Genomic DNA, 23,220 nt, shown 5'->3' with positions numbered 1-23,220 from the left:
GAAGATGATTTATGGATCCACTGAACTCCTATTAAAGTGTGTCTTGATAGTTGTAGGGTTAATGTTGTCATTGTTATGTATGGGTTATTTCTCATACTGGATGTTGTTAGGAAGATAGGCACTATTAGTTGTACTTAGCAAATTGAAAAAAAGCTTTACTCATCACTAGGAATGTTTTTGGAGTCCAAGACAGTATTAATAAAAGTACAGTCTTTTTATTATGTTTTGAGTAACTTGTTGACTGTGGGGTATAACTTCTGCTTCAGGTGGATTTCGTTCAATAATATCTTTCGTTCGTAGTCACCTGCAGGCTCAGTAATTTTTAATGAATCTTATTTATTTTATGATGATTTAAGGGCTGTTTATACTTCTCTCAAGAGGTAGACTGCTTATAAAGAAAGACATAAATATTGTGATCTAGCTTTTATCTTCCGATGTTTGCTTGTGTAACGATATGAAACTGCCACTGTGTTCTTTGTTCTTGTTCCATAATGTCCGCACCAATAGTAGCTTCCAAAATCGTTGCAAATTGACGTGATTGGTGCCTTAAAATAAACCTGTTACATTTGCAGATGAGGTACTTTACTGTTGACAGTGTCTGGGAATATTATATAGATGATTTCACAGACTGATTTGTCAAAATTGTGCTACATTTGCATTGCTACTCATTTCATCAGTGTTGAATGTTACAGATGGAGCATTGCCATATTCAGAACAATATTTGTTTCTTAATTTGCTTGCAGGATACATTTTAATTTAAGGTCACACTGAAGCAAATGTGCAATGTGATGATAAAGGTGCTATGAATGTTTAATAAAAATGCACCCAGTGCAAATCAAATGTCTGGATAGTGTATAACACTTATCTTTATCTGTTAAATGTTGAATATCATTAAATTATGTGATGTAATTGTCATTTATAGTTGTAGAGAGGTGTATATTTTTGTTGTTGAAGTATAAAGTTAGAAAGTTGGATTGTGTAGTTAAACTAAATTATGTCACAGGAAGATGTAGGTGGTTTGGAGATGTTTGCTGGCCTATAATTAAGGCCTTGAGGAAAGGATGAAACATGGAAATCTTTTCTAATGAGATAAGGAAGTGGATATCTCAAAGTATAAATGATTTCTTAAACTGCATATTTTATGAAAAATATTTTATTTGTTTGTGAAGAATAATATACAGTGTTTTATACAAGATGCTGCAATTAACATTAATTCTTGGACAAGCTACTGAACAGGTTGGTATAACAGTAATGTTCTAGACTTGTGTTTAGGAGGTACCCAGTTTGAGTCTTGCCCAGTTAACTCAGTTGAGGTTTCTTTTTTGTTTTTCACAATATCTCCAGCATTGAATTGTTACCTTAAAATGGCAATGTCTTCTTCAAAACCCTTACCTACTCAGCATTTTTATAGTGCATTCTGCTGTAGTGTAAATTATAATGAACAGATTTTTAATAAAGTCTCGCACACAAACTGAAAATGTGTGTCAGACACAACATGTATTATTAAGTATGTTACAATATCATATAACTGATCACAAAATGCCCAGCAGAAAACAAATTTTAGACTTCTTCAGGAAAGAATAACTCATTACCATAACAACAGTATGGTTACAATAGGATCTGCAAATGTTAAATTACTATAAACTTTTCCAATGTTCTTTTAAAGCAGAGTACTATTCTGGAGGTACTACCAGTGCATGCATGGAAATTGGCAGAGAGGAGTGTTGCCTTCCTCAGGAATTCATAAAGAAAAGAATGATGCAAGTATTCAGGAACCCATACTCCTGTACTCTGGTCCTGCACCGAGATTAAACCAGACATAGTATGATGATTGAAACTTGTGGTTATACATTGTTCTAGCTGCCTAGTAACTGCCTCCACTCCAGCTGACACATGCTGCCAGAATACACCACCTCTGGTTGAGGGTGTTTATATAGTTCATAAGTGTTTTGATGAGTTATAACATGTAATATTGTTCTTTTGGACGTCTTAAATTGTGTGTATTATAAAAAAAAATAAAGTACAACATTTCAGAAGCTAGAAGGGGGGTTAGAGGACAGAAAGCCTTATCTGTTGGGCCCCCTGGTTGAGCTAACCTCATACCTGAACCTGGTGACTTGTGGGATGAATGACATCATATTTGGCACATTTTTCTTAAGTAATGCAGCTTCTAAGTAGAGGATGCACTTTACCCGTTATCATGGCGTGACATGCCGTACAAGCCCTGATATGTCTCATTAGTTTTAAAGGCGTGTGTTTTCTGAGAATCTGATTCCATCCTACTTAAAAATGTACAGTAGAGTTGTCCTGAATCAGTTTTCATATGAGCCTTTTTTATTATAAAATGTGCAAAGTGGTTACTATTTTTCTTTGATTTTAATCTAATTTGGAATGATTTAATAGAGTGTAGTAAGAAGCTCTGTAATATTACAGTTTGTCAGAATCTGTTCACCAGTTCTTTAATTAAAGCATGAAGGACATACAAGATCCTGTAAGTGCATGCACATTGTGAAAAGAAAACACAAAATTAACATATTATTATTATTAGTAAATTAAAGCATAGCTGTGATATTTGTGACACACCATATGTAATTGACTGTGGTCAGATGAAGCACCGTATACATTTGCAGGCATTTGGTTTAGAGGATTTGAGATGCAATGTTATGATTCTCACAAAATGGACTCATGTGTTTGCATGTTTTAAGTTTGTCTTGTACTTGAAGGCACTCATTTGCTGTGAGTTTACTTAGCACGAAAACTCCCAAAGTTATGAACAGGTTATGTTTATGTGTTGTGTTCAAGACTGAATTCAATTTCCCACAGACACAATGTTATGAATGCTGGGTAGGTACCCAAGCTAGTCTCAGTAGCTTACTTCACATGAATTAAAGTGAAATTTACAGTTTTGTAGCCAGTCTGCTATACAGGTGGGTGGGATTTGGAAATTAATTTTCAGTAATAAATATTATTATTAAAATGTTGGTCCTGTTTCAAACCATTGTGCAACTATGGCAGTTTCAAGATACATACAGGTAAAAAGTAAATGCAAGTATTAATAAGATGGATTTATTGTTACATTTTATGAGATACACGTTATGTGTTCATAATGTCTACCATGGCCTCTGGTGCATGGCCTTGCTCATTTTAAACAAAAGTTCCTGTTTTGTGTTTACTTTGGTCCTGTAGATTGTCTCATTCATTAGACCTCATAAAAAATTAAGCATGGTTAGGTCCAGAGATCTTGGTAGTGCAGGTGCTGAACCACTGTGACCAATCCAGTAATTTTTGTATTGCTGATTCAAATGAGCCATAAGTTGGTGGCCAAAAGGTTGAGATGCCTCTTCATGATGGAAGAAGATTCCACACCTCATTTCCAGAGGATCGTAATCAACAGACAAGTGATGCAAGATGCAACTGAGGATCACCTTTAACCAAAATCATTGCCTGCGTTACCATTTATTAAAGTACACACGAGTAGGCATTTATTGTTTGTGCAGCTTGAAACGTCCGTAGTTTCAGTGGTAGGAAACAACCAGTGTTGTATTAATATTCTTTTACTTGAAATTTTCTCCCTCATCCCCATTGTATGGTAGACCAGTTGTGAAACTTCATGTATATTATATTTTGAATTGACAATAGTTAAAAGCAATATTAGTGTAATATCACTTATAAAACAAATCACTAAAATAATAAATCTTGTCAAATAATGATTGATTTCAAATGTGTTTTCCAGAAGCTACTATATGTTATAAGCCTCAGGGATAAAAATTGGCCCTTGCTTATTGAATGTTGATTCAACTCTTTTTTACTGAAGAGAAACACTGTGTTTGTATCTTACATGTTATGAATCACCTGAAGTCACTCTGCAGTTTATTATCTGTCCTGGAAAAAAAAAGGTTTGAACAGTGTACTGAAGAATGTGTATGCCAAGAGTTCCTGTCCATCAATGTATTGTACTATAAATATTGGAGACAGTTTCCATAGGTACAATTGAAATCTAGGATATGTAAATTGAAAACTTGAATTATTATGGCATTATAATATAAATATTGGATTTGGAAACATTCAATTCATATATTCCTCGTTTAATTAAATTATAAAAATTGTTATCGCCCTGCTGGGAAAAGATCTCTCGGCCGACCTCAGAAGAGATGGACGGAAAATACAAGACCGTAACAGGCCTCGTGGCCTAATACGGAAAAGGTTGATGATGATGATAAAAATTGTCTTACATTCAAATTTAAAGGGATGTCTAGTTTTATCAAGTGCTGGTGCCATCAGAATCATCAGCCTCTTCCAGTATCATCCAACATTTATAGTACATGCCATGCACATGTTCCTTTTAAGAGCCCGTGGTTTGCCGTATGGTTGGTACCAGGTTTTGCAGTTGTGTTAGTTGCCTTTATGATGTGTTTTCTTTATTTGTGAATAATTCCAGATGTTTATTTTTATGAAGCAAATTGTTATGCACAGACAGTACAGTATGGAATTGTACCCCATGTTAACATTTAAATGCATATTAAAATTTGTTTTTTACTTGTTACAGTAAAGTTACATTTATATAAGTCATATTCTGTTTCCTTCAGTTTCTTGATGTTCAGAACCTCAAAAATAATCTAATTTACAGACTATACACCTAAAGTCCATTCTAATATTATCCTCAACCATGTATTTGTCTACAAAGTGCCTTTTACTCATGAAGTTTTACCACCACGATGCTGTGTTAATTTCCAAGATGTATATGCCATAAACAAAACCAATCGTAAATTTATTACTATAAGTACTATTAGTGCTGCAGTTTAGGTAAGATTATCATTCTGTTTCATGAACACAAAAGAGATATATTCATCCAAGATATGAAGCACAAAGTATTTTGCATGGCTGTCTCATCTTGGAACATACATGGCCAATTAAAAGAGACGCTTAAGTTTAAATTGCATATATTAACTGAAACACTTGATGCAGATAAATAATTTTCATCATATGTTACTAGAACATGTATTTATAGTGAAAACATTTTATTTAACTGGTAGTGTGGTTTAAGTTCATTGCTGTTTTGGCAGGAATTTAATTTTAAGGGGCAACCAAGCAGGTTAGTGTGATATACAAGGTGGTCCATAAATTTTAAAAATATGTACCTCGTGACTGACGTACTGTCAGTCACGAGGTACATATTTTTAAAATTAGATTAGAAAATAGATTAGAAATCTTTGGCTGCGCATGGCTAGAGCCAATAGATATTAAGAGGGCCTCAGATTGATTCTGGCTGTAACAGTGTACTTATAGATTTCGAAGAGCCTTAATAGGATTAGGGGTATGCAATGGGCCCGGCAGTGATCTGAGTGCCTGGGGTAGCCGAAGTTGCCTCTAGATCAGTACCAGTACCAATGGGGGTATTTGAAATGCCGTGTACAGAATCAGACCCTACACAGTTCAACCAAAAGAAGAAATTCAATCTCTAGTCATCAGAACACTGCAGACTCTAAGCATTGCTGTTTGCCAATCTTCAACATTGACTATAAATGGTCTTGGATGCCAGTGGTTTACATATTGAACATGTTATGCATTGACAAGTTACAATATCTGTTCTACCATGTCTGCTAATTAACACCAAAATTATTTCTATATACCATATATTATGAATTTCACACAGTAGATATCTCATAGAACCTGCCTCAATGTGAAGGTATTCAGTCAGAAGGCTACTTTACATTACATATTATATAATCACCTCTTCATATGACATCATTTGGTGTTTGTCTGGAAGTGAAAGTTGGCTTGATGTGACACAGCCGGAGTTTTAACGTCACATCAGCTATGCCGACATCTTGCCTTCTCTACCTCCAGAGAACTGAAATTTAAAGAAATGTCTGCCTAATAAAGATAACTTCTTCATACCATTTCCTTCTGCATTTCAAGGTGTGTTTTTCACTTATGAAAATTGTCACTTTACCGAGATGTTTCAGTTCTCTTCCTTCTTCATATAGCAACTCTCTCTTCGCCCTGTCATGCTGCCTTGTTCTTGGTTGGATTCACTGTCATTGGTTTACTGAGTTTTCAATTTGCTTAACATTGATGAACCAATCTTGTCTCCTGCAACATTTCCTCCCTTTTAAATATCTCACTGTAGTCTCCCCTTTCTCTGTCCTTAAATCGCTGTCTCCAGTAACGCTTCTTAGAAATATAATCTCAGTAGTCTCTTTGTCATCCATATCCAGACAATCTCCCTTCTAACTGTTGATGCTATCTTGCTTGTGTTGAACCAATGCTTAATGATGATAGCTGTGATGCCAAGAGAATGCAACATGCCTTATTGCTGTTCACTTACCTTTTAATGTGTTATCACCTTATTGAAATATATAACATTTAGTCAGACTTAATGGAGTTAATTAAAATGAGCATAGCAACTTAATGAAAATCTCGTCAGTTATATATCTGTTGTAATGTACGCAGTAGCAGAACACCAACTGAAATAGATCAAGACCATTGAGACGTTATGTATAGATAGAAGCTGGTGAGGTCTGTAGAATGCTCTTGAATGAACACCTCAGGCTGGTGTCAATTGAGTTAGCGCTTTGTTAAGTAACTGTGGTACTGAGTCTTCCTGGAACAGTTGATAATTAGCATATTCAGCTGGTCTAGAAATGCCCTGCTTTTTCGCCTAGATTCTCCTAATGCTGTTCTCCCACAATTTTGTATACATTACTATACAAATATTATGGCTGACTTTTTCGCATGAACACTTGCATAAAACTGGACAGCTGAGAAGGGGAGAACTTAAGAGAGTTCTCCCAAACATGTAGAGATTCTAGTAATACATATGTCATTCACACACTTCAATTTGTGTGTTATTTAAAAATGTTTTGCACTAAACACACAGCTTTTTGTTTATTACTCCTGTTTTGTGTTCAGGAGTTCCCAGGTTCAAGTCCTGGTTGGAGACTGCTTATCTTTACTGGGGTTTTTATGTTTTATCTCAGTCCCTCAAGAAAATGCAAATTACTTCAGTTTTTCTTGCATTTTACTAAATACGTAAGATATAAAACAAATATTTTGAAAAAAAACAAAAACAAATTTATGTTGGACCAACCCGTAAGTTTGCATTTTCCTATATTCTCTTTATCTAATGGTCCAAGAAAGAGATTAACTGACTTACTATTGCTTTCTGAAGAGTCGTACTTGTGACAAATTCACTGTCCATTGTCCACGGCACCGGGAGAAAGACTGAAAGTTTCCGGCGATGAGTCAGGGAACGTGTGGGGTCTTTAGGACGTGCGATCGCGCGTCGCATACAAACAGCGCACTACGGAAGGCGTCACCCGTTCCAAACACCTTGCCCTCGGGGGACTAGAAACAGTCCTGTTTCCGTACCTGTTAAGGACTGATTTACTTTGGCATAGTTGCACGAATTCAGGGCCGTCCTTAAGAAAAGCTGAGCTCTCACTCCCCCACACGCACACACCCGTCTTTATACGTGAAGTTATCACGCGTCAAAACCATTGCATAATAATAATTATTATTTTATTACTTAACGCCTCCATGTGAATATATCTAGGGATTTTTACGCTGTGGCCGAGGGAGGCGACAAAAGACAGGAGTGTTGGGAAAATAAGTTTTAATGTAATAATTGTGTTAACAAACGACCACGGTGTTTTCTTGGAGGGACTCAGGAAAACCATTGACATTCTGGAAATATGAAGCCGTTATGGTTTCGAGTCACGGACCTCCATCAGAAATTACAGAAGTCGTTTGAAAAGTTTTATAACGTAACAAGGTTGAAGATAGCTGTCTTATGGGTTGTAGCGCCGTATAATCTGGTAGTAGTAGTAGTTCATCAGCGTTTCAGAGGTCCTTGCCGCCTCCATCATCAGGGCCATATCGGTACAACCCAGAAGAAAGCCATCTTCGGACTTACCGCAATGCTAACCTCAAATCCCATTTTAACTTAGCTTTTAAAAATAACTACATTTGAAATAAAAGTTGAAGAGTTCTCTGTATACAGTGCTTATTGCTTCCATGCGAGATTTAAACTCCACTTTTATCCGCTAGCTCGCGTTCGTCCTGCCTGAAGTTCACTTAACATACATAAAAACCTAACCTAACTAAACCTACTTATTACTGTGGTAAGATGTTTCCTGGTTTTCTTTGTTGTCTCCCGGCAAATGGAAAGGTAGAATCTTACAAAGCTATACAGACCACGCCCATTATACAAATTGGTATCTGTTACTTATCCAATAGAATTAACTAAAAGATTCCACAGAAAGCTTGAAAAACAGTGATATACAAAAATAAATAGCACATAACCTACAATTTAACATATAGGCCACTGTTTTGTTCATTTTAATATTTAATCATAATATGATTAAACTTACAGCTAAATCCTGAACTTTGATGAAACAATAAAGACTGGGTTATAACAAACTCACGACATATTTAAAAAAAAATACAGGCTACCAAGCCTAGAAAGAAAAGCCACTTCAATCAACATCCGTAGTTTGTATTGTCTGCTGATAACAACAAAGCTCTTAGTTCGTAATTACTGTGGACTCTGGCAATCTGTGTCACTCACGTCTATAATTTCTTGAGTGTTTGTTTTAAAGTGGATTTCTGTGTGTACATGTCTACATAGCCACAAATCTCATCGTATTTTGCAAGAGATAGTTTTCTCCAACTGAAATGCCCTGAGAAAATCATCTGGGGCGTAGAATATGATCCGAAGAGCACAAGAACATATCCGGTTTGTGAAGAATGCAGGGAATATGAAGGACTTTCTTCATTCAGTGCTATAACAACTGAGGTATCTGGAAGCTGAATGAGGAGAGCATAAACAAGCATCCTTCTACTCACGCAATTTGAGCAGTGGCTGCTTGTACGTTCTGAAACAGCCGAACGGGCCATTTGCTTCTGTTGCAGAATATTTCTAGTTGGTTCCCACACTTCAGTTGCGAGAAATGTGAGACTAGTGATTAGAAACACCTGTGATGTACTAAAGTGTGGGTGGCGTGAAAATATTAAAATGGATAGAAATACGATATAACAACATTTTGGAACCTGAGGTTCATTATCGTGGTTTCCAGAGTTCTATTCCTGAGCTAGATGAGTCCAGTCCACACTTCATTTCGTTATTATATAGTTTAATATTATTTTTCCCATTATATCGTAATTTTAAAGGACCTGGTTCAGTGGACTAATATAAATAGGGCTGTACATAATACGTATATAAAGTAAAATCATTCCCGATCGGTTTACTTTTCTTAAAACCAAATTGTTCTTTTGATCATTTTGAATAGCAATTCAACTCTCAAATTATTAAATTTTGTGTGCTGGCCATCAACATTCACACTCTCTCTGTTAAACGAAATCATAATGACGTCTTTACGCAGAACATTTTTTAATCGTCGTAAATTCCTTTCCTTGAATGTAACACGTACGGTCCAAGATGGCTGACCGATTGTTCTCCCCGCGGTCCGTGCCTATACTGCGCAATGAGGTGTTGCATTGTTCTCTCCTCCTCCGCACTACACGGCGCAATAATATTGTTACGACTTGTCCCAGTTTGGGCAACATTCCCGGAAGCAAGCATCACTGACAGTCTTTGCATGTTAAGGTGCCTTTAGTAGGGTGCGGCGTTATTGACATTGAAATCGCATATTTAAGTTTTCCCAATAACGGACTGGCTGCAGGCTTCATATCTAAAGTGAATGTTATTGACAATCGGTAATAGGACATAGTGAGGTTATATCCGACAAATGTAACGTACGTTGTTTCTACAGGGAATGTAGGCCTACTAAAGGAATACGTTCTTATGTTTTGGCTAACCTAACCTATCTCACACTTTAAGGACAGAAGGGAATGAAATATTAGTGGAATAAGGACTGGTTATGGAAAACCCTGCTATTTGGACCCAGTGTCATTCTGTCTACAACAAATCACATGTTGGCAGCCTTGGGATCGAACCTAGATATTCCGATAAAATGAATAGTATTATTAGAATCATGAAACTGCTTTTAAACATGCTTCGTCATGCATTTGAGTGACTCTACACAATAGTTTTGAGTACATACCTCCGAGGCTGCAGCGAGCTCGAGCTGGCGGTGACCACTGCTAGACTGCTGATGCATTTGCACGTGGAGAGGAAAGTCAGTTCATAACAAGCCAATGTTTGCCTACCAATAACCATCTCTACGTGATGAATGCCTAATGGGGTTCTTCACAGGTCCACCGCATGGTAAGAGGTTAACTCGCCTACCTCCTGCAATGAAACATAACCTGCATACTATTCCTCGCGCATTATTATAAGGACGATCAAATCAAGGTGAGATGGGCGGGTTGTGAAGCACGCATGGAAGAGATGATAATCTTAACCAGACACCTTGAAATGAAGAGATCCCTTGAGGATGTTGTGTGGATAAGATAATTACATTAAAACGAGTTATAAAAAAAGTGAGGGCGTGGACCGGATTTATCTGGCTCAAGACAGTGTCCAATAGCATACTCTTTCGAAAACGGGAAAAGGAGAATTTACAAACTGATCGACTATTAGAAGACTCTTCTCCGTGAAGTTACTCACTCAGTTAATTCAACTCAAACATTTCGGATTGTGGTGGGTTAATGCTGTTTAATAAACGTCAGCTTTCATGGACTGGGCCCACTGGAATATTTCGATTCGGAATTAATTCAGAAACTCTTAATTTTATGGACACTCATACGACTTCGTGGATGATGAGTTGTAACTAACTGCATGGTACGCGGTCTTTAAACACTTGATAGTAAATTTTCTGATCAATACATATTTAGTTGTGTAACCAGAAGATAGTGCCACGGTGGTCTAGAGGTTAGAACGCCGGCCTTTTAATCCTGGGGTCTCGGGTTCGATTCCCGGCGGTGCCCGAATTTATAACTTGTGTTGGGCAAGGCCGTGGTCTAGGCAACACGGAGTTTTCCTCCGTGGCATCCCAACAATTACTCCATTCACACACAGAAGAAGGCAATGGCAAACCACTTCTGGATCATCTGCCAAGAACGTATATGAACAGGTCCCAGTCCGAGAAAAGGATGGAAGGATCCTGTTCATATGGACCTGTCGTCAGACAGAACACTAAATAAATAATAAAACCAGAAGATATATTGTAAAAACCTACATAAAATTCCGCCACTGGGCCTTTATTCTGTGCACTTTCTGTTAAGTACACGTGAATGTGCACGCACCTAATGTTAAATATTTGAAATACCTCATGTTACAAGTTCGACTCGAAACATGTCTCAAGAAACGCTATTTGACGTCATGAATTTCAGAAATTTTGCTACAACTCGCACTGCTGGTAGATAAGTATGTAATATTACTAAACAAGAAAATGACGTGTAGTCTAGTAGATAGTGATCGACTTTTCAGAGGCTGCCAGGGACTCGTGACGTGACATCCATAATTGTCCCAGCAGACACATGTCCCTTGTTGATTGGCTAGTGTTCCTTGGGGACAGATTTCGAAATAAGGTTATATCTTTCAAAAAGAATAAACCTGTGCCTTGAATTATTGAAACAAATAAAAAAAAACTATTCTTGGACTATTCGTTTACTAGAAACGCTGGTTCGAATCTGTTTCGTACGGGTATGTATGCAGCGTCATTTTAAGGGCTAGGCCACGCGAGCTTTGGTCCAGAACGTCACTTTAGAAGGAGGGCCTCAACTTTTACAAAGGGGAAAATAAAACATAAACTCGGAGGTGCCTTAAATTCTTGTCCAGTATTAGACATTGCCAAAAGATTAGTTTTCTTATCTGAGTTCAGAGGATTATCAGGTCCTATTGATATAAGCTTTTAGTATCATTGATAACCTGTACATAAAATTGTTTAATTGATTCCCACTGCTCTGCACTGTCTCACGTTAGATATTAATTACAATTTTGAATATTTTAAATAACAGTAATTTTTAAGTTGATATAATTTCGTCATATTGTGAATTAAAATTTTAATTATTCGTGTTTTTTTCCCCGTCTAATCACAATTGTATATAAATAAAATTTATACATAAGATATTAAAATATCATTTACATATTTTGGTACATCTTTTTAATACATGTTTCGGTTACATTGAACCATCTTCAGGTGTAAAGTTAAAAGTTAAAAATTATAATCTTATAAACTAAAACTTAATTACTGTTGTTGTGTAACTTCTGACAATGTTTACTTCCAAATTCATTGGAGTGAGTAATTTTGTTTGAAAAACCTTAAGGTATCAGATGCCTTTGTAGACCTAAGGGTAAATGAAGGACTAGTAATAAATTTGAGTTTGAAGGAACAAACCGTGTAAATGTGAATTGAATTGAACTGGATAACAGTTAAGATACAATGATGGACTTTTGTGAAGAATCTTTGAGTTCCATAAAATAAGAGAGTCATTTCGACTTCTCATTAAAATTCCTTCTTAATTAGTTTGTTAACATTAGGTCTTATATCCCATTGCAAATAATAACACAAGGCCTTCGTATCAAACGCTACTAATATGGACAGAAATTCCCTGGTCAGGTCCAACAGACTCTGGACGTTTCGAAATAACATGGAAATAGAACACATTGTTTATTTGGAACTGAGTCACTGGTAGCAGTTTGCTAATTGGTTACACAAACCAGAGAATGAAGGACAACTGGCCTGGAAAAATACATTGACACCTTCTGTACTATGTAAGACTTGAGGTTCTGACGGAGGCAGTATGACCTCTGAAACGTTGGTTAACATCGACCAGATTACACAGCGCAACAACCCAGAAGACAGAAATCTTCACCTTCTGTACTAGTTACATCGAGAGCTAAATCGACCGCAACGGCAGCGTCCGAGGAGGAGACCAGCGGCGTCACTTACTGACAATTGCACCAGTATTAAAGGCACGACTCCATCACCAAAACTTCAAATTTAAATTGGCGTCCAAATGTTTAAATAACCTAACAACAGACTGACAAACTGACTGGCTAATCTTCTGGTAACAGAAGTTGTTGCCACTAACAAGCTTGATGGTTTACCCCGCTTACTTATCTCCCTGATGATGGAGGCAATGAACACCTCTGAAACGTCGGCTACACGGCGCAGCATCTCATAAGACAACAATCTTTGATATTCGCTGCCGTGAGAAAGTGAAACCTCACCAAATTTTGTGATCGTTTCGTTTAAATACGCCACGACCACTTCCTTCCTCGTCCGCCACAGTATTTATTATTTTATTTAGTGTTCTGTCTGACGACAGGTCCATATGAACAGGATCCTTCCATCCTTTTCTCGGACTGGGACCTGTTCATATACGTTCTTGGCAGATGATCCAGAAGTGGTTTGCCATTGCCTTCTTCTGTGTGTGAATGGAGTAATTGTTGGGATGCCACGAAGAAAAACTCCGTGTTGCCTAGACCACGGCCTTGCCCACCAACACAAGTTATAAATTCGGGCACCGCCGGGAATCGAACCCGAGACCCCCAGGATTACAAGGCCAGCGTTCTAACCGCTAGACCACCGTGGCAATTTCGCCACAGTACATGATTTATAATCATTTTCGTCATTTGAAAATATATAATCTACGTAATACATACAGTGTCGTTAAATGAACAAAGATATACAGACGGCCTTGGAGTGACTGAATTTAGATGCAGGACTTAAAAACGCTCTTATAACCAGCCATCGGTCTGCTGTTCTATCCCCGGGCTGAGATTTTAACATCTCCCTTCATCCATTACCAATGCAAGTGAAGAATCTAAGACTTTAATTTCTTTCGTCTGAAAATTTTAAATCACATACAAGAATAATTGTGCATAATTTGAGATTCTCACGGCAGTGAAGATTACAATGTTCTTATGGGTTATGCTCGTATGTAGATACTAACGTTACAGAGATACATAATGTGTCCATCTTCAGGGCTGCATAATATACGGTGTCACAACCCGGAAGACAACAGTCTGGATATAAGAAATTAATTTTTAATTCCAGTTTTGGAATTTATTAAACTGAACAAACTTATAATTAAATAATTATAAAAAAAAATGTCATTGTAATGGTTTGTGCTTTCCGTAAATACTAATAGTAGGCCTACAACGTTACAGAATGCATATAAGAACAGAAGTTTATGTCAATTTTGTTGTAAAAATGTTTTCGAGGAGGCAAAGTGTATCATCTAACTGAAGAATAATTCTGTCTCAAAACCAGTTACGTAAATAACTGCATGGGACATAGTCTTTCTTGGGAAGTCACTCAGTTACTGAATAAATACGTATTTTATAGAACCCGAAATGTAATTCAGAGTAATAGTAAGTAATATTCCTGTTGGTGGTATTAAAAGAACTCTGCAAGTTCCTGAGCCTTGGTCCTCTAGATAAAAGACCACGGCAAACAATTCTCGCTTCTTTGACGTCGTAAGTGTCTTTATCTCTTTCATCACTAGCGAAAGCTTTTCAATACGTCACTCCTTCTGGGAAGAACTTTTGATGTCAACTTTCCTTTAAATCCTTCCATTTGGGCCAACGGAACGTGTACACTAAATTATTGTGCCTAATTTTCGCTATCTTAAAGTGAGACATCATGTCTAACATTCATGTCGTCGCAGTGTTTGTCGTTTGCAATGCTAATATTTTCGTTCACATAATTTTTCTTACGTACATGTCTATCACAATACCGAGAGTAATAGTCACAGTCGTCAATAGACAAGACTCCCGAATACAGATCTTTATTGACTGGCTGGAGTTATGCTATTAAAATTACTGAACATTTACAAAATTCGTATGTTTGATTATAATGTCGTGAGTCTTCTACTGTCTGTTTGGGGTCCAATGTCGTAGCCAAAAGGTTGACAATTCTACTTTGTGTTCTGGAGGCCCTGGGTTTAAATCTCCACCCGAATATCGACTATCATTGATTGAGGCTTTCGTGGTTTTAGACATATATAATTATCAGGACGGACCATATATACAGGGTGATTCAAAAGGTTAGGGCAAAACTGAAGGAGCGTATAGACGGACTCAGAGAGTAGAGCAACTTTCGAATAGGAATCCATGTCCTCCGAAGTTATCCTGAGTTAGTCGAGGCTGTTGAAGGAACAGAAGTCAGATAACTTATCGCTGAAATAATCGTACTTTTCTATTCTCCTAGTAGCTTAATTTTGTTTTTTTTTTATTGATGTACAAGGATTACATTAGAAATTTTACAAACCAAATTATTTCAGTTGTTCTACTCTCTGAGTCCCTCTATACGCTCCTTCAGTTTTGCCCTAACCTTTTGAATCACCCTGTATATATACACGGATACCAAACTGATGATGGTTTATTGGGGGTAAAGGTAGGAAGAGCCCGACACTTTGTCATTTAGGCCTTGGTATAAGGCCGGTGTTAGAAAATGGCCTGTGTGTGTGTACCAGTGTGAGTCCGTAAATAAGTTTAGTGCCTGTGAACCAGTGGCTTGTAAATTGCGAGAACAATGTAATTAACGGTGGCCCTGTAAACGGCCGGTTTGTTAGCATCGACGCACCAGGCGCGAATCGGGTTAATTAAGAAGCCGGCTCAAACAGAATACGGCGTGAGAATGACTCAAGTGCAAGGCGTCGGAACAAGAGACTCATGTGAGGGGTTTAACTGGAGGCGACAACAGATTTGTATGAATTATGGCTGTGACTGTGCCCCGAGCCTCAGACGATCCAATTTTACCTTCTGGCAGCCCAAACTTAATTAAATTTTTATTAATTTTGTAGTTTATTTTTATTTATATTTCGTATTTATAAATTTTTAAATATCAATGGTCATATGTCTGCTGTAATCAAAATCATACAGCATACTTAATAATTTTAATTATACATTTAAATTACTTGTGACTTATCTGTTAGCTTTTCTGGTGATTTAGAGGTTAGTCGTAACTGCCAACAGACTTACGTAAAAATTTGCCCACAAAAGGAAATTCTCTGTTGGATTCTGACGATACCACACGACAGTCACTTTTGCTGGATTGGCTGTCACGAAAAAGTCTATGCATGTAATTATTCAAATAAAAATCTTTTAGTGTTTATTAATAATTCTTTCTACGTTTTCAGAATTCTTTTAAGAATCTCGTCTTCATCATAGTTTAGGGCCTCGCAAAGTCCGAATGCACGTCCTGAAGACATCTATGCTAGCTTTTCGTAGAGGTAAAATAGTTATAGTTGCCGGACCAATATCGACTATCCAGCGAAAAGCTGACAAGCGCAAAGTAGTCCTTTTAAAACTCCATCCCAGGTGATTCTGAGAAGAATAATGTAAACTTTAGCCGGGGTAACATACCCGACGAGATTCAAACCTAGTACCTTCCAAATTGAAAATGAGATTTTTTTGGTTCCAGCACACCGATGGGCTTATTGATGGCTTTGGGAAACTTTCAGGTGCCATAGCAACAGAGAATTTGTTCAACTTTCCAGCGAAGACTCCGTACCATAGAATTTATTTATTTTATTACGAATTTACGTTTTCAGGACGCCTTGTTGGTGTATTTATATTTCAATACCATTATATTTTATTAAAATAGTTTCACGTCAAGACCCCGTCAGTACGTACATAACCTACAAACAGTCCTACATACTTGCATACATACATAACCTAAATTTCGCTCACACACTATCATAGACAAAGCATACAAATACACATACAAACTGTACCTACAGAACTTTGTTATGGAAATATTACGTGCATTGTAATGTGGCTTTCAGTGTTTGCAATAATTGTCCTTGAGCGGAGTGTAATTTTTAACACGTTTAAACACAGAACTGGTCACATGGTAATTATTTAACTCTAAGTAATTGAACTCGATAGAACTATTGTGTTGCAGTACTGTTTAAATTACGGACCAAAATTCTTTTAATGACCTGCCAAAAAATTGTATATCTGTCACTGCTGCGAATCGTTGTGGGTTGAATGACCGGGGTTTGGTTCGCTGTCGGGGCAGGTAGGTAATGTTGAGGTTAAGAATACGTAGCGCATAGTTTCAGTTTTCCATAGTTAAGTGCAGGGATAACTGGAAGTGTCTGTTTTACTTTTCGCGTTTATACAATATATCCATCACTGTCCGTTCCTTGTCAGCACGATGGTGGCAGATCTTCTGTTAAAAGTGATTTTGGCTGTAAACAGACACGGAAGTTAGCTGCGATTATGCGGAATAAAGTATGTTGCCTATTAGGGTTGAATGTGGAGTTAATAATCCGTTATTATAATCTAATCCTTTACCCTAGACTAATGCGAATCTACACGGAGTTGGTTATTGACACTTGGAATGTTATGATTATGAAGCATTGGAAGGAAGTACGTTGAGATGCAGCTTGGATTAAACTGGCTCAGGGCAAGATCCAGAAGCAAACCGCCTTGTGGTCTGCCTTGAAGCTTCGAAGTATAATGCACACTGATTACCAACGAAGAGGATACCCTATTCATATTGCCACAGCGTTGAGAGCTATCGTCAGTGCTGGAGGTAAATTTAGTATGAGAGTTGTGTTTTACAATGCTGAAGTTGGCAATCGAAATTAATGTGTAATTTCTCACAGGAACGAGCAACGTAGTGCAAGGTACAAGAATGTGTGATAACAGGTGATTACAGAGTGTATATTAATTATACATTGAAATGGTGATTTAAACTATTATGATGATAGTTACATCCATGGTGTGTTCAGTTTGGCTAGTCCTTCCAGAATGTATACAGATTCTTTGGTAGTTAATCCTATAGGTTATGTTAATGAACTTTTCTTAGATATCTAATCAGAGGACTGAAAATATTAGAGTAAATTTGGTCATGATTCTTTATGAAATTATACGGTGGAAATGGAAAACAACAAGAAGGAGTCTTTCAAACTTCTGGGTGTCTCAACATCTGGTACAGACTCAGGATCTGAAGTTCCAGAATTCGTGGCACCTCCAAGAAAGAAGAGAATCAAAAGGTCTGTATTGGCTTTAGTAGGTAGTGCCACTTTGCATGAAAGTCTAGTTGTACCCTCTAACATGCTACTAAATATTTAGCAGAGTAAAACAATTTATATTCCTTCAGAAAAATGTCTTCCTGCCACTCCGTCAGCCTGTTGTAACAGTGCTTTAGCTGAACATTGAATATTAGAAGCGATTTGTTGTTAGCAGTTTCAATGTATTATTCTCTGATTTTGACATTCTCATCATTATTTTGCTATCATGTCTGGTCTATCTATCCATACCCCTGTAAAATAGAGGGTTTAATATGTGTACACAAGGAATAAAATTACTAAGGGTTATAAAATAATATATGAAGTGAACATTCTTATTGCATTGCTTTTCAGGTTCAGTTATTTAATTTTGAGGTTAAAGTATAGAGTGTTAATCGCCACATTTTGTAAAGTATGCCTGTAAATATTGCAGTATAATAGATGAATTAGTTAGATTAGTTTAGTTAATGTTACTGTATTTTTAATCATCTGGTAATATTTATGAGTGCACATCATGTAATTTAGTTGGGAATTAAAACCATGATCTATGTTTTTACACATTTTCACATGTTATGTTTTAAAGATGAACGTTACATTTTATTCTCTTCCGAGTTCAAAAATTAAACATTTTAAGGCTCCAACTCACTTTGTTGATATCATACCAGTGTTGCAGTCATGATTTATGTCTTAATTACATTATTGTGCTTAATTTTTCTATATCTTTAGACGTCTTCGAGGGACCTCTGCATCTCGAGGCAGGAAGACAAGGCTGTGTAACTGTCATGGTCAAATTATTGGACTATCCGTGGCTGCAATATTACTCCTCTGTTGGCTAGTAACAGTTACATGGTTGGCAGTAGTTTTGCACGGGGAGTTGAGACGTCTCGATAATTTTGTCCATTCTGGTAAGTGGAGAAGATATATCTTAGTATGTCTTTAATGGGAATTAACAGTTACCTTAGAATGTTTTGCCTTTGGTTTATTAACTTAAAACCAGAAGTAAGAGAGAGGTTAGGTGGATTAGATTTATATGCATTGTGTTTAGCATCGACCATAAATTAAATCAGAATTCAGTTTCAGATATATGTAATCCCTTGTTGTAATATTGTTCCTAGTTCTGATGTCACATAGTCTGATAAATGTCCAGAGTAGTAGAGCAGAAAGGGAATTTCTTCTGTGGTATCTCATGTTTCATGTTTGTTGTGTTGAAGAGGAATTAATACTGATAATTTTATGTTTCTTAAAAGGTTGCATACAACAAGGTAGTAATGATTGTTGATGTGCTATATCCAGGGTGGAAGTTCATCATATTTTTATACAGTTTGTGAAAGAAACTATACCTTTTTTATAGTGTATAGATACAGCTGGCATTTTATACAGAAGTTTGCTTGCTTGTAGTCACTGGTACCAATCTTGCTTTACTGCAATGTCAAAAGGAAGTTGTGGAATCATTGTTCGAACCTAACAGTTTTAAAAATCTGTTGCTAGCTGAGTAATGTGAAATAGTGTGAAGGTTAGATGATATGTGTCCAACTTTGAATTTTTTATGCAGGTTAGTATCCCCTTTTCCAGCCCCCCTTTTTTATTTGATTTACATAATATCATTGGTAGGGTTCAAGAAAATTGGGGGGACTCATATTGAATTGAATGCATCAGATTCTGTTTTGTGCTAACAATGGTAATTTTCTGGGCAAAATCATAAATGCAGAAAAGAGGAACATGGTATAATTTTCATAATACATCCACTTGTTGCTATTTCATAATTCTTTCCAGTCTGTTCAGTTTACATCTGAGTTGATCCTTTGTAGTTCTGTGTAATTGATTTGGATATTTCTTTGAAGGCCTAGATAATATTAGATGGTAATGTCACATTTAAATTTTTATCAGGTTTTTAAACTTGCTTGAATTTATATTGCCATTTGTGTTTATATGAGTATTTCTAGTGGTTTTCAATGAGCGTGAGATAACTTTTAATTCTGCAGAAGATTAGAACTCTTGGCACAGTTTCATTCCTTGTTATTGTGTTATTTACATTGAAGTGGTAAATTATTGAACAATCTCCAAATTTACCGTCTTCCTGTTTGGCTACGTATTTGGAATGTGATGGTAATTGGTAGTAATTATTGATAATTTCCAAGCTTATTTGCTGTATGATATTAGTGTTTGTATACTTTTGACTCACCTTGGTTTTAAAGCATAATAGAATTGCTCATTTGATAATTATTCATTGGTAAATTAAATTTTTGTTTTCATCATATGTTTTAATTTTGCACTATATGAGTGTTTTATTAAACCTCATCTGTTATTGACTGATTGATTCTTGGTTTGTTTATTGATGTTTTTTCAACTGAATAAGGTTTGTAGTATAGAATGAGTGTGATTATGAATGATTAATTGGAAGGATGTTGAAAGAAGCAGTTGTTGGTTATTTTAAGATAGGGCTGTTATCGCATTATTTACTTGGGGAACTCAGGAAAATTATGAACAATCACAGTCAGTATAGTTGTCCTCCAGATTGAGACCTGAATCTCCCAGATATGAAGCAGGAGTACGATTTCGAGCAGTAAATTTATTAATTTCTGTGATTATATCAAAAATGTTGAAATAGGCCAGACACATAACACACACAGGATATGAAGAATTTCATATAAAATTTTGATCGGGAAACGAAAGGAAAAGACCACTTGGAAGGCAAAAGTGTGGATCAGAATTTAATATTAAAGTGGGTCACAGGAAAGCAAGTAGTGGAAGTATAAAATGGTTGAACGAGCTGAGGACAAGGCCCATCAGCTTAATAATGAGGTGATGATTGCATAATAACACAGTTTCTTGACAAAATGAATAAATAAAACTGTTCAGGGTAGACGAGACATGTCAGACATGCAGCCTATGGCCCACATGCACCCTTCTTTGATATTTTAAGTATCCATACTCAGTTTTCAAATTATACATGATGTTCAGCTCCAAATGCCCCTATTTTAATAAATTTTAAGTTTCACATGAATGTCGGATAGCTGCTTGTGTACTACTGTTTTATATTTCAGTTAAATAAAGTGGAAATGTGTTCAGTGAAATTCATATATTTGTATTTGTGGGAAAATAGAGGAATAAAAAAAATAAACCTTAAGTTTAAGCTTGTAATTAGTAAAAGTAGGTGGTTATGATGTGATGGCTCCTTCTTTAAGTGGCTCCTTGTAGACACTGAATTTGACTTGCCTGTGGCAGACCATGTACAGTTCTGCAGTGTTGCCAACCTCTGATGTATCCCCTACACTCCCAAAAAGACTCTCGGCATACTCGTGTGTATTGTGTCTTCATAACATTGATCTGGAGTCTTCCGAGCGCACAAAGCCGTAACTACCACACATAAGCATAAGAAAGTACATTGTGAGAAAAGCTGTAACACGGAGTTGCTGTCATTGTAAAGTCAAAATAACATTTTTTAAAGAATTTTGATGGGTGTGTACCAAGTTAATATATACTTTGTACTAAGCATTCCTGGTTTTGGTAATTGACTGACATGAAACATCTAGTTAAAACTATATTAAAAAGTTTTGTTTTATTGCTTCTGTTATGAAACAGCAAGAGGCGAACAAAATATATTTGGTTGATATTTCTTTGTCTTTACAGTTCTTGTACCATATTATATGCTTAAATATATGAAATTTTTGAAAATTACATGTTTAAAAGGAAGTATATGAAATAATATTTATGTAAGCAGTTACAAATAATGTGTAAAAAAAATTTACCTAACAAATTTAACATAAACAGAATCTGTATTAAAAAATTCAGATCAATTGAGTAACAACAGGGACAAGTCAGTAACGTACCTACTTACTCCATTGAGCTGAGTCCTTGCTGAGAAGCCGTCGCTTAGCCACTGAAGAAGTTGCCAACATTTTATGGATCCCAAAGGTTCATTATCATGTTCACAAGAGCCTGCCACTGGTCCCTATCCTGAGCCAGATGAATCCATTCAATACCACCCCATATTATTTCTCTAAGATCCATTTTAATATTATCCTTTCACCTACATCTAAGTCTTCCTAGTGGTCTCTTTCCTTCTAGTTTGCCCACCAAAACTCTGTATGAATTCCTCTTCGCTTCTGTGTGGACTACATGCCCTGCCCATCTCATCCTCCTTGACTTGGTCAGTCTAATTATATTTGGCAAGGAGTACAACTTTCTCCAGCCTCCTAGTAATTCTTCCCTCTTAGGTGCAAATGTTCTCAAACACCCTCATTGTATATTCATCCCTTAGTGTCAGAGACCAAGGCAAAATTATAATTTTGTATATTTTAATTTTTATATTTTTAAACAGCAGATGAAAAGATGGAAGGTTCTGAACTGAATGGTAGTAAGCATTACCTGAATTTAATCTGCTCTTAATTTTCTCATGAATCATATTTCGATTTGTTACTGTCACTTCCAGATATGTGAACTTTGCTACATTTTCAAAGCGTCCATTAGGTATCTTTTTGTTATGATTTTTCCCCCGCATTCTGGTGATGAAATATCAACATATACTTAGTTTCCTCTGTGTTTACTTCTGGACCAACTTTCTTTCTAGCATCAGTTACAGCTTCTGTTTCTCTTTATGGTATTTATGTTATCCCCCAACAAATTTATATCATCAGCATAGACCAGAAGGTGATGTGTCCCATTCAATTTCAGTCGCACCTGGTTTTCTTCGACCTTCTCAATTGCATATTCTAAAGCGAAGTTGAAAAGTAAGGATGATGAAACATCTTGTTTTTAGACCATTTTAAATAGGATATGTGTCAGGTAAATGTTTACAGACTTTACTGTACATTTTAATAAGCTAACAGTGAGAATATTGTACAATACTTAATTTCTGACTAAATCGTATGCTTTGTCGAAGTCTGTGAATAGCTGATGTACTGTCTCATTGTACTCTCATTTTTTTCTCTCTCTAATATCTGATGAATATAAAATATCTGATCAGTAGCTGATGTGTCACATCGAAACCCACACTGATGATACCCAATAATTTTGTCCACGTATGGACTTAACCTTGAGAGAAGGTTGTTGGATAAAATTTTGTATGAAGTTATGACATGCCTTGATAATTACTACAGTTAGTCTTATCGCCCTTATAAATTGCTACAACAGACTCTTTCCTCTGCTGAGGTAATTCTTCCTTATTCCAAATAAAATTAAGGAGTTTGTAGATCTATAGTCAGTAACATAATTTACAATTGCAGGCAGTAATGACACTTTGACTTGAGTAAATTTGAATCTATGAGTATCTATACATGAGTCACC

General features: G+C 36.4%; 2 protein-coding genes and 1 long non-coding RNA gene across 10 annotated transcripts in view; 2 read left to right on the top strand and 1 right to left on the bottom strand.

Moving 5' to 3' along the window:
* The window catches only part of LOC110835518 (endoplasmic reticulum metallopeptidase 1-like), a 35,139-nt gene extending 30,570 nt beyond the window's left edge, over nt 1-4,569 (top strand). The window contains exon 15 of the mRNA XM_087343914.1: nt 1,667-4,569. The gene's annotated coding sequence lies outside the window, so the exon portion shown is untranslated. The remainder of the gene's footprint in view (nt 1-1,666) is intronic.
* LOC110835513 (uncharacterized) lies at nt 1,138-10,278 on the bottom strand. 8 transcript variants are annotated; one of them, XR_015533885.1, is made up of 3 exons: nt 10,065-10,278; nt 5,732-5,851; nt 3,051-3,882 (listed from the first exon to the last, which is right to left on the bottom strand). It is a non-coding gene; the product is annotated as an uncharacterized LOC110835513 (long non-coding RNA). The 8 variants fall into 8 exon arrangements; XR_015533886.1 differs by lacking the exon at nt 5,732-5,851 and having other exon boundaries at nt 3,051-3,425; nt 3,839-3,882; nt 10,065-10,272; XR_015533884.1 differs by lacking the exon at nt 10,065-10,278 and adding an exon at nt 7,157-7,490 and having other exon boundaries at nt 5,732-6,093.
* Nucleotides 10,279-17,433: 7,155 nt separating this feature from the next.
* Nucleotides 17,434-23,220, top strand: part of LOC110835507 (uncharacterized) — a 21,413-nt gene continuing 15,626 nt past the window's right edge. Inside the window, exons 1-2 of the mRNA XM_087343912.1 lie at nt 17,434-17,919; nt 18,661-18,839. Of these exons, the coding sequence (XP_087200038.1) occupies nt 17,804-17,919; nt 18,661-18,839 (295 nt within the window). The 5' untranslated portion in view covers nt 17,434-17,803. The remainder of the gene's footprint in view (nt 17,920-18,660; nt 18,840-23,220) is intronic.

Source organism: Zootermopsis nevadensis, unplaced genomic scaffold (assembly GCF_977971745.1).
Source record: "Zootermopsis nevadensis isolate Lab colony 2312 unplaced genomic scaffold, Znev_1.0 Znev_ptg000007l, whole genome shotgun sequence".
In the NCBI taxonomy this organism is placed as follows: Eukaryota; Metazoa; Arthropoda; class Insecta; order Blattodea; family Termopsidae; genus Zootermopsis; species Zootermopsis nevadensis.
This window is presented reverse-complemented; position numbering and strand designations above follow the sequence as displayed.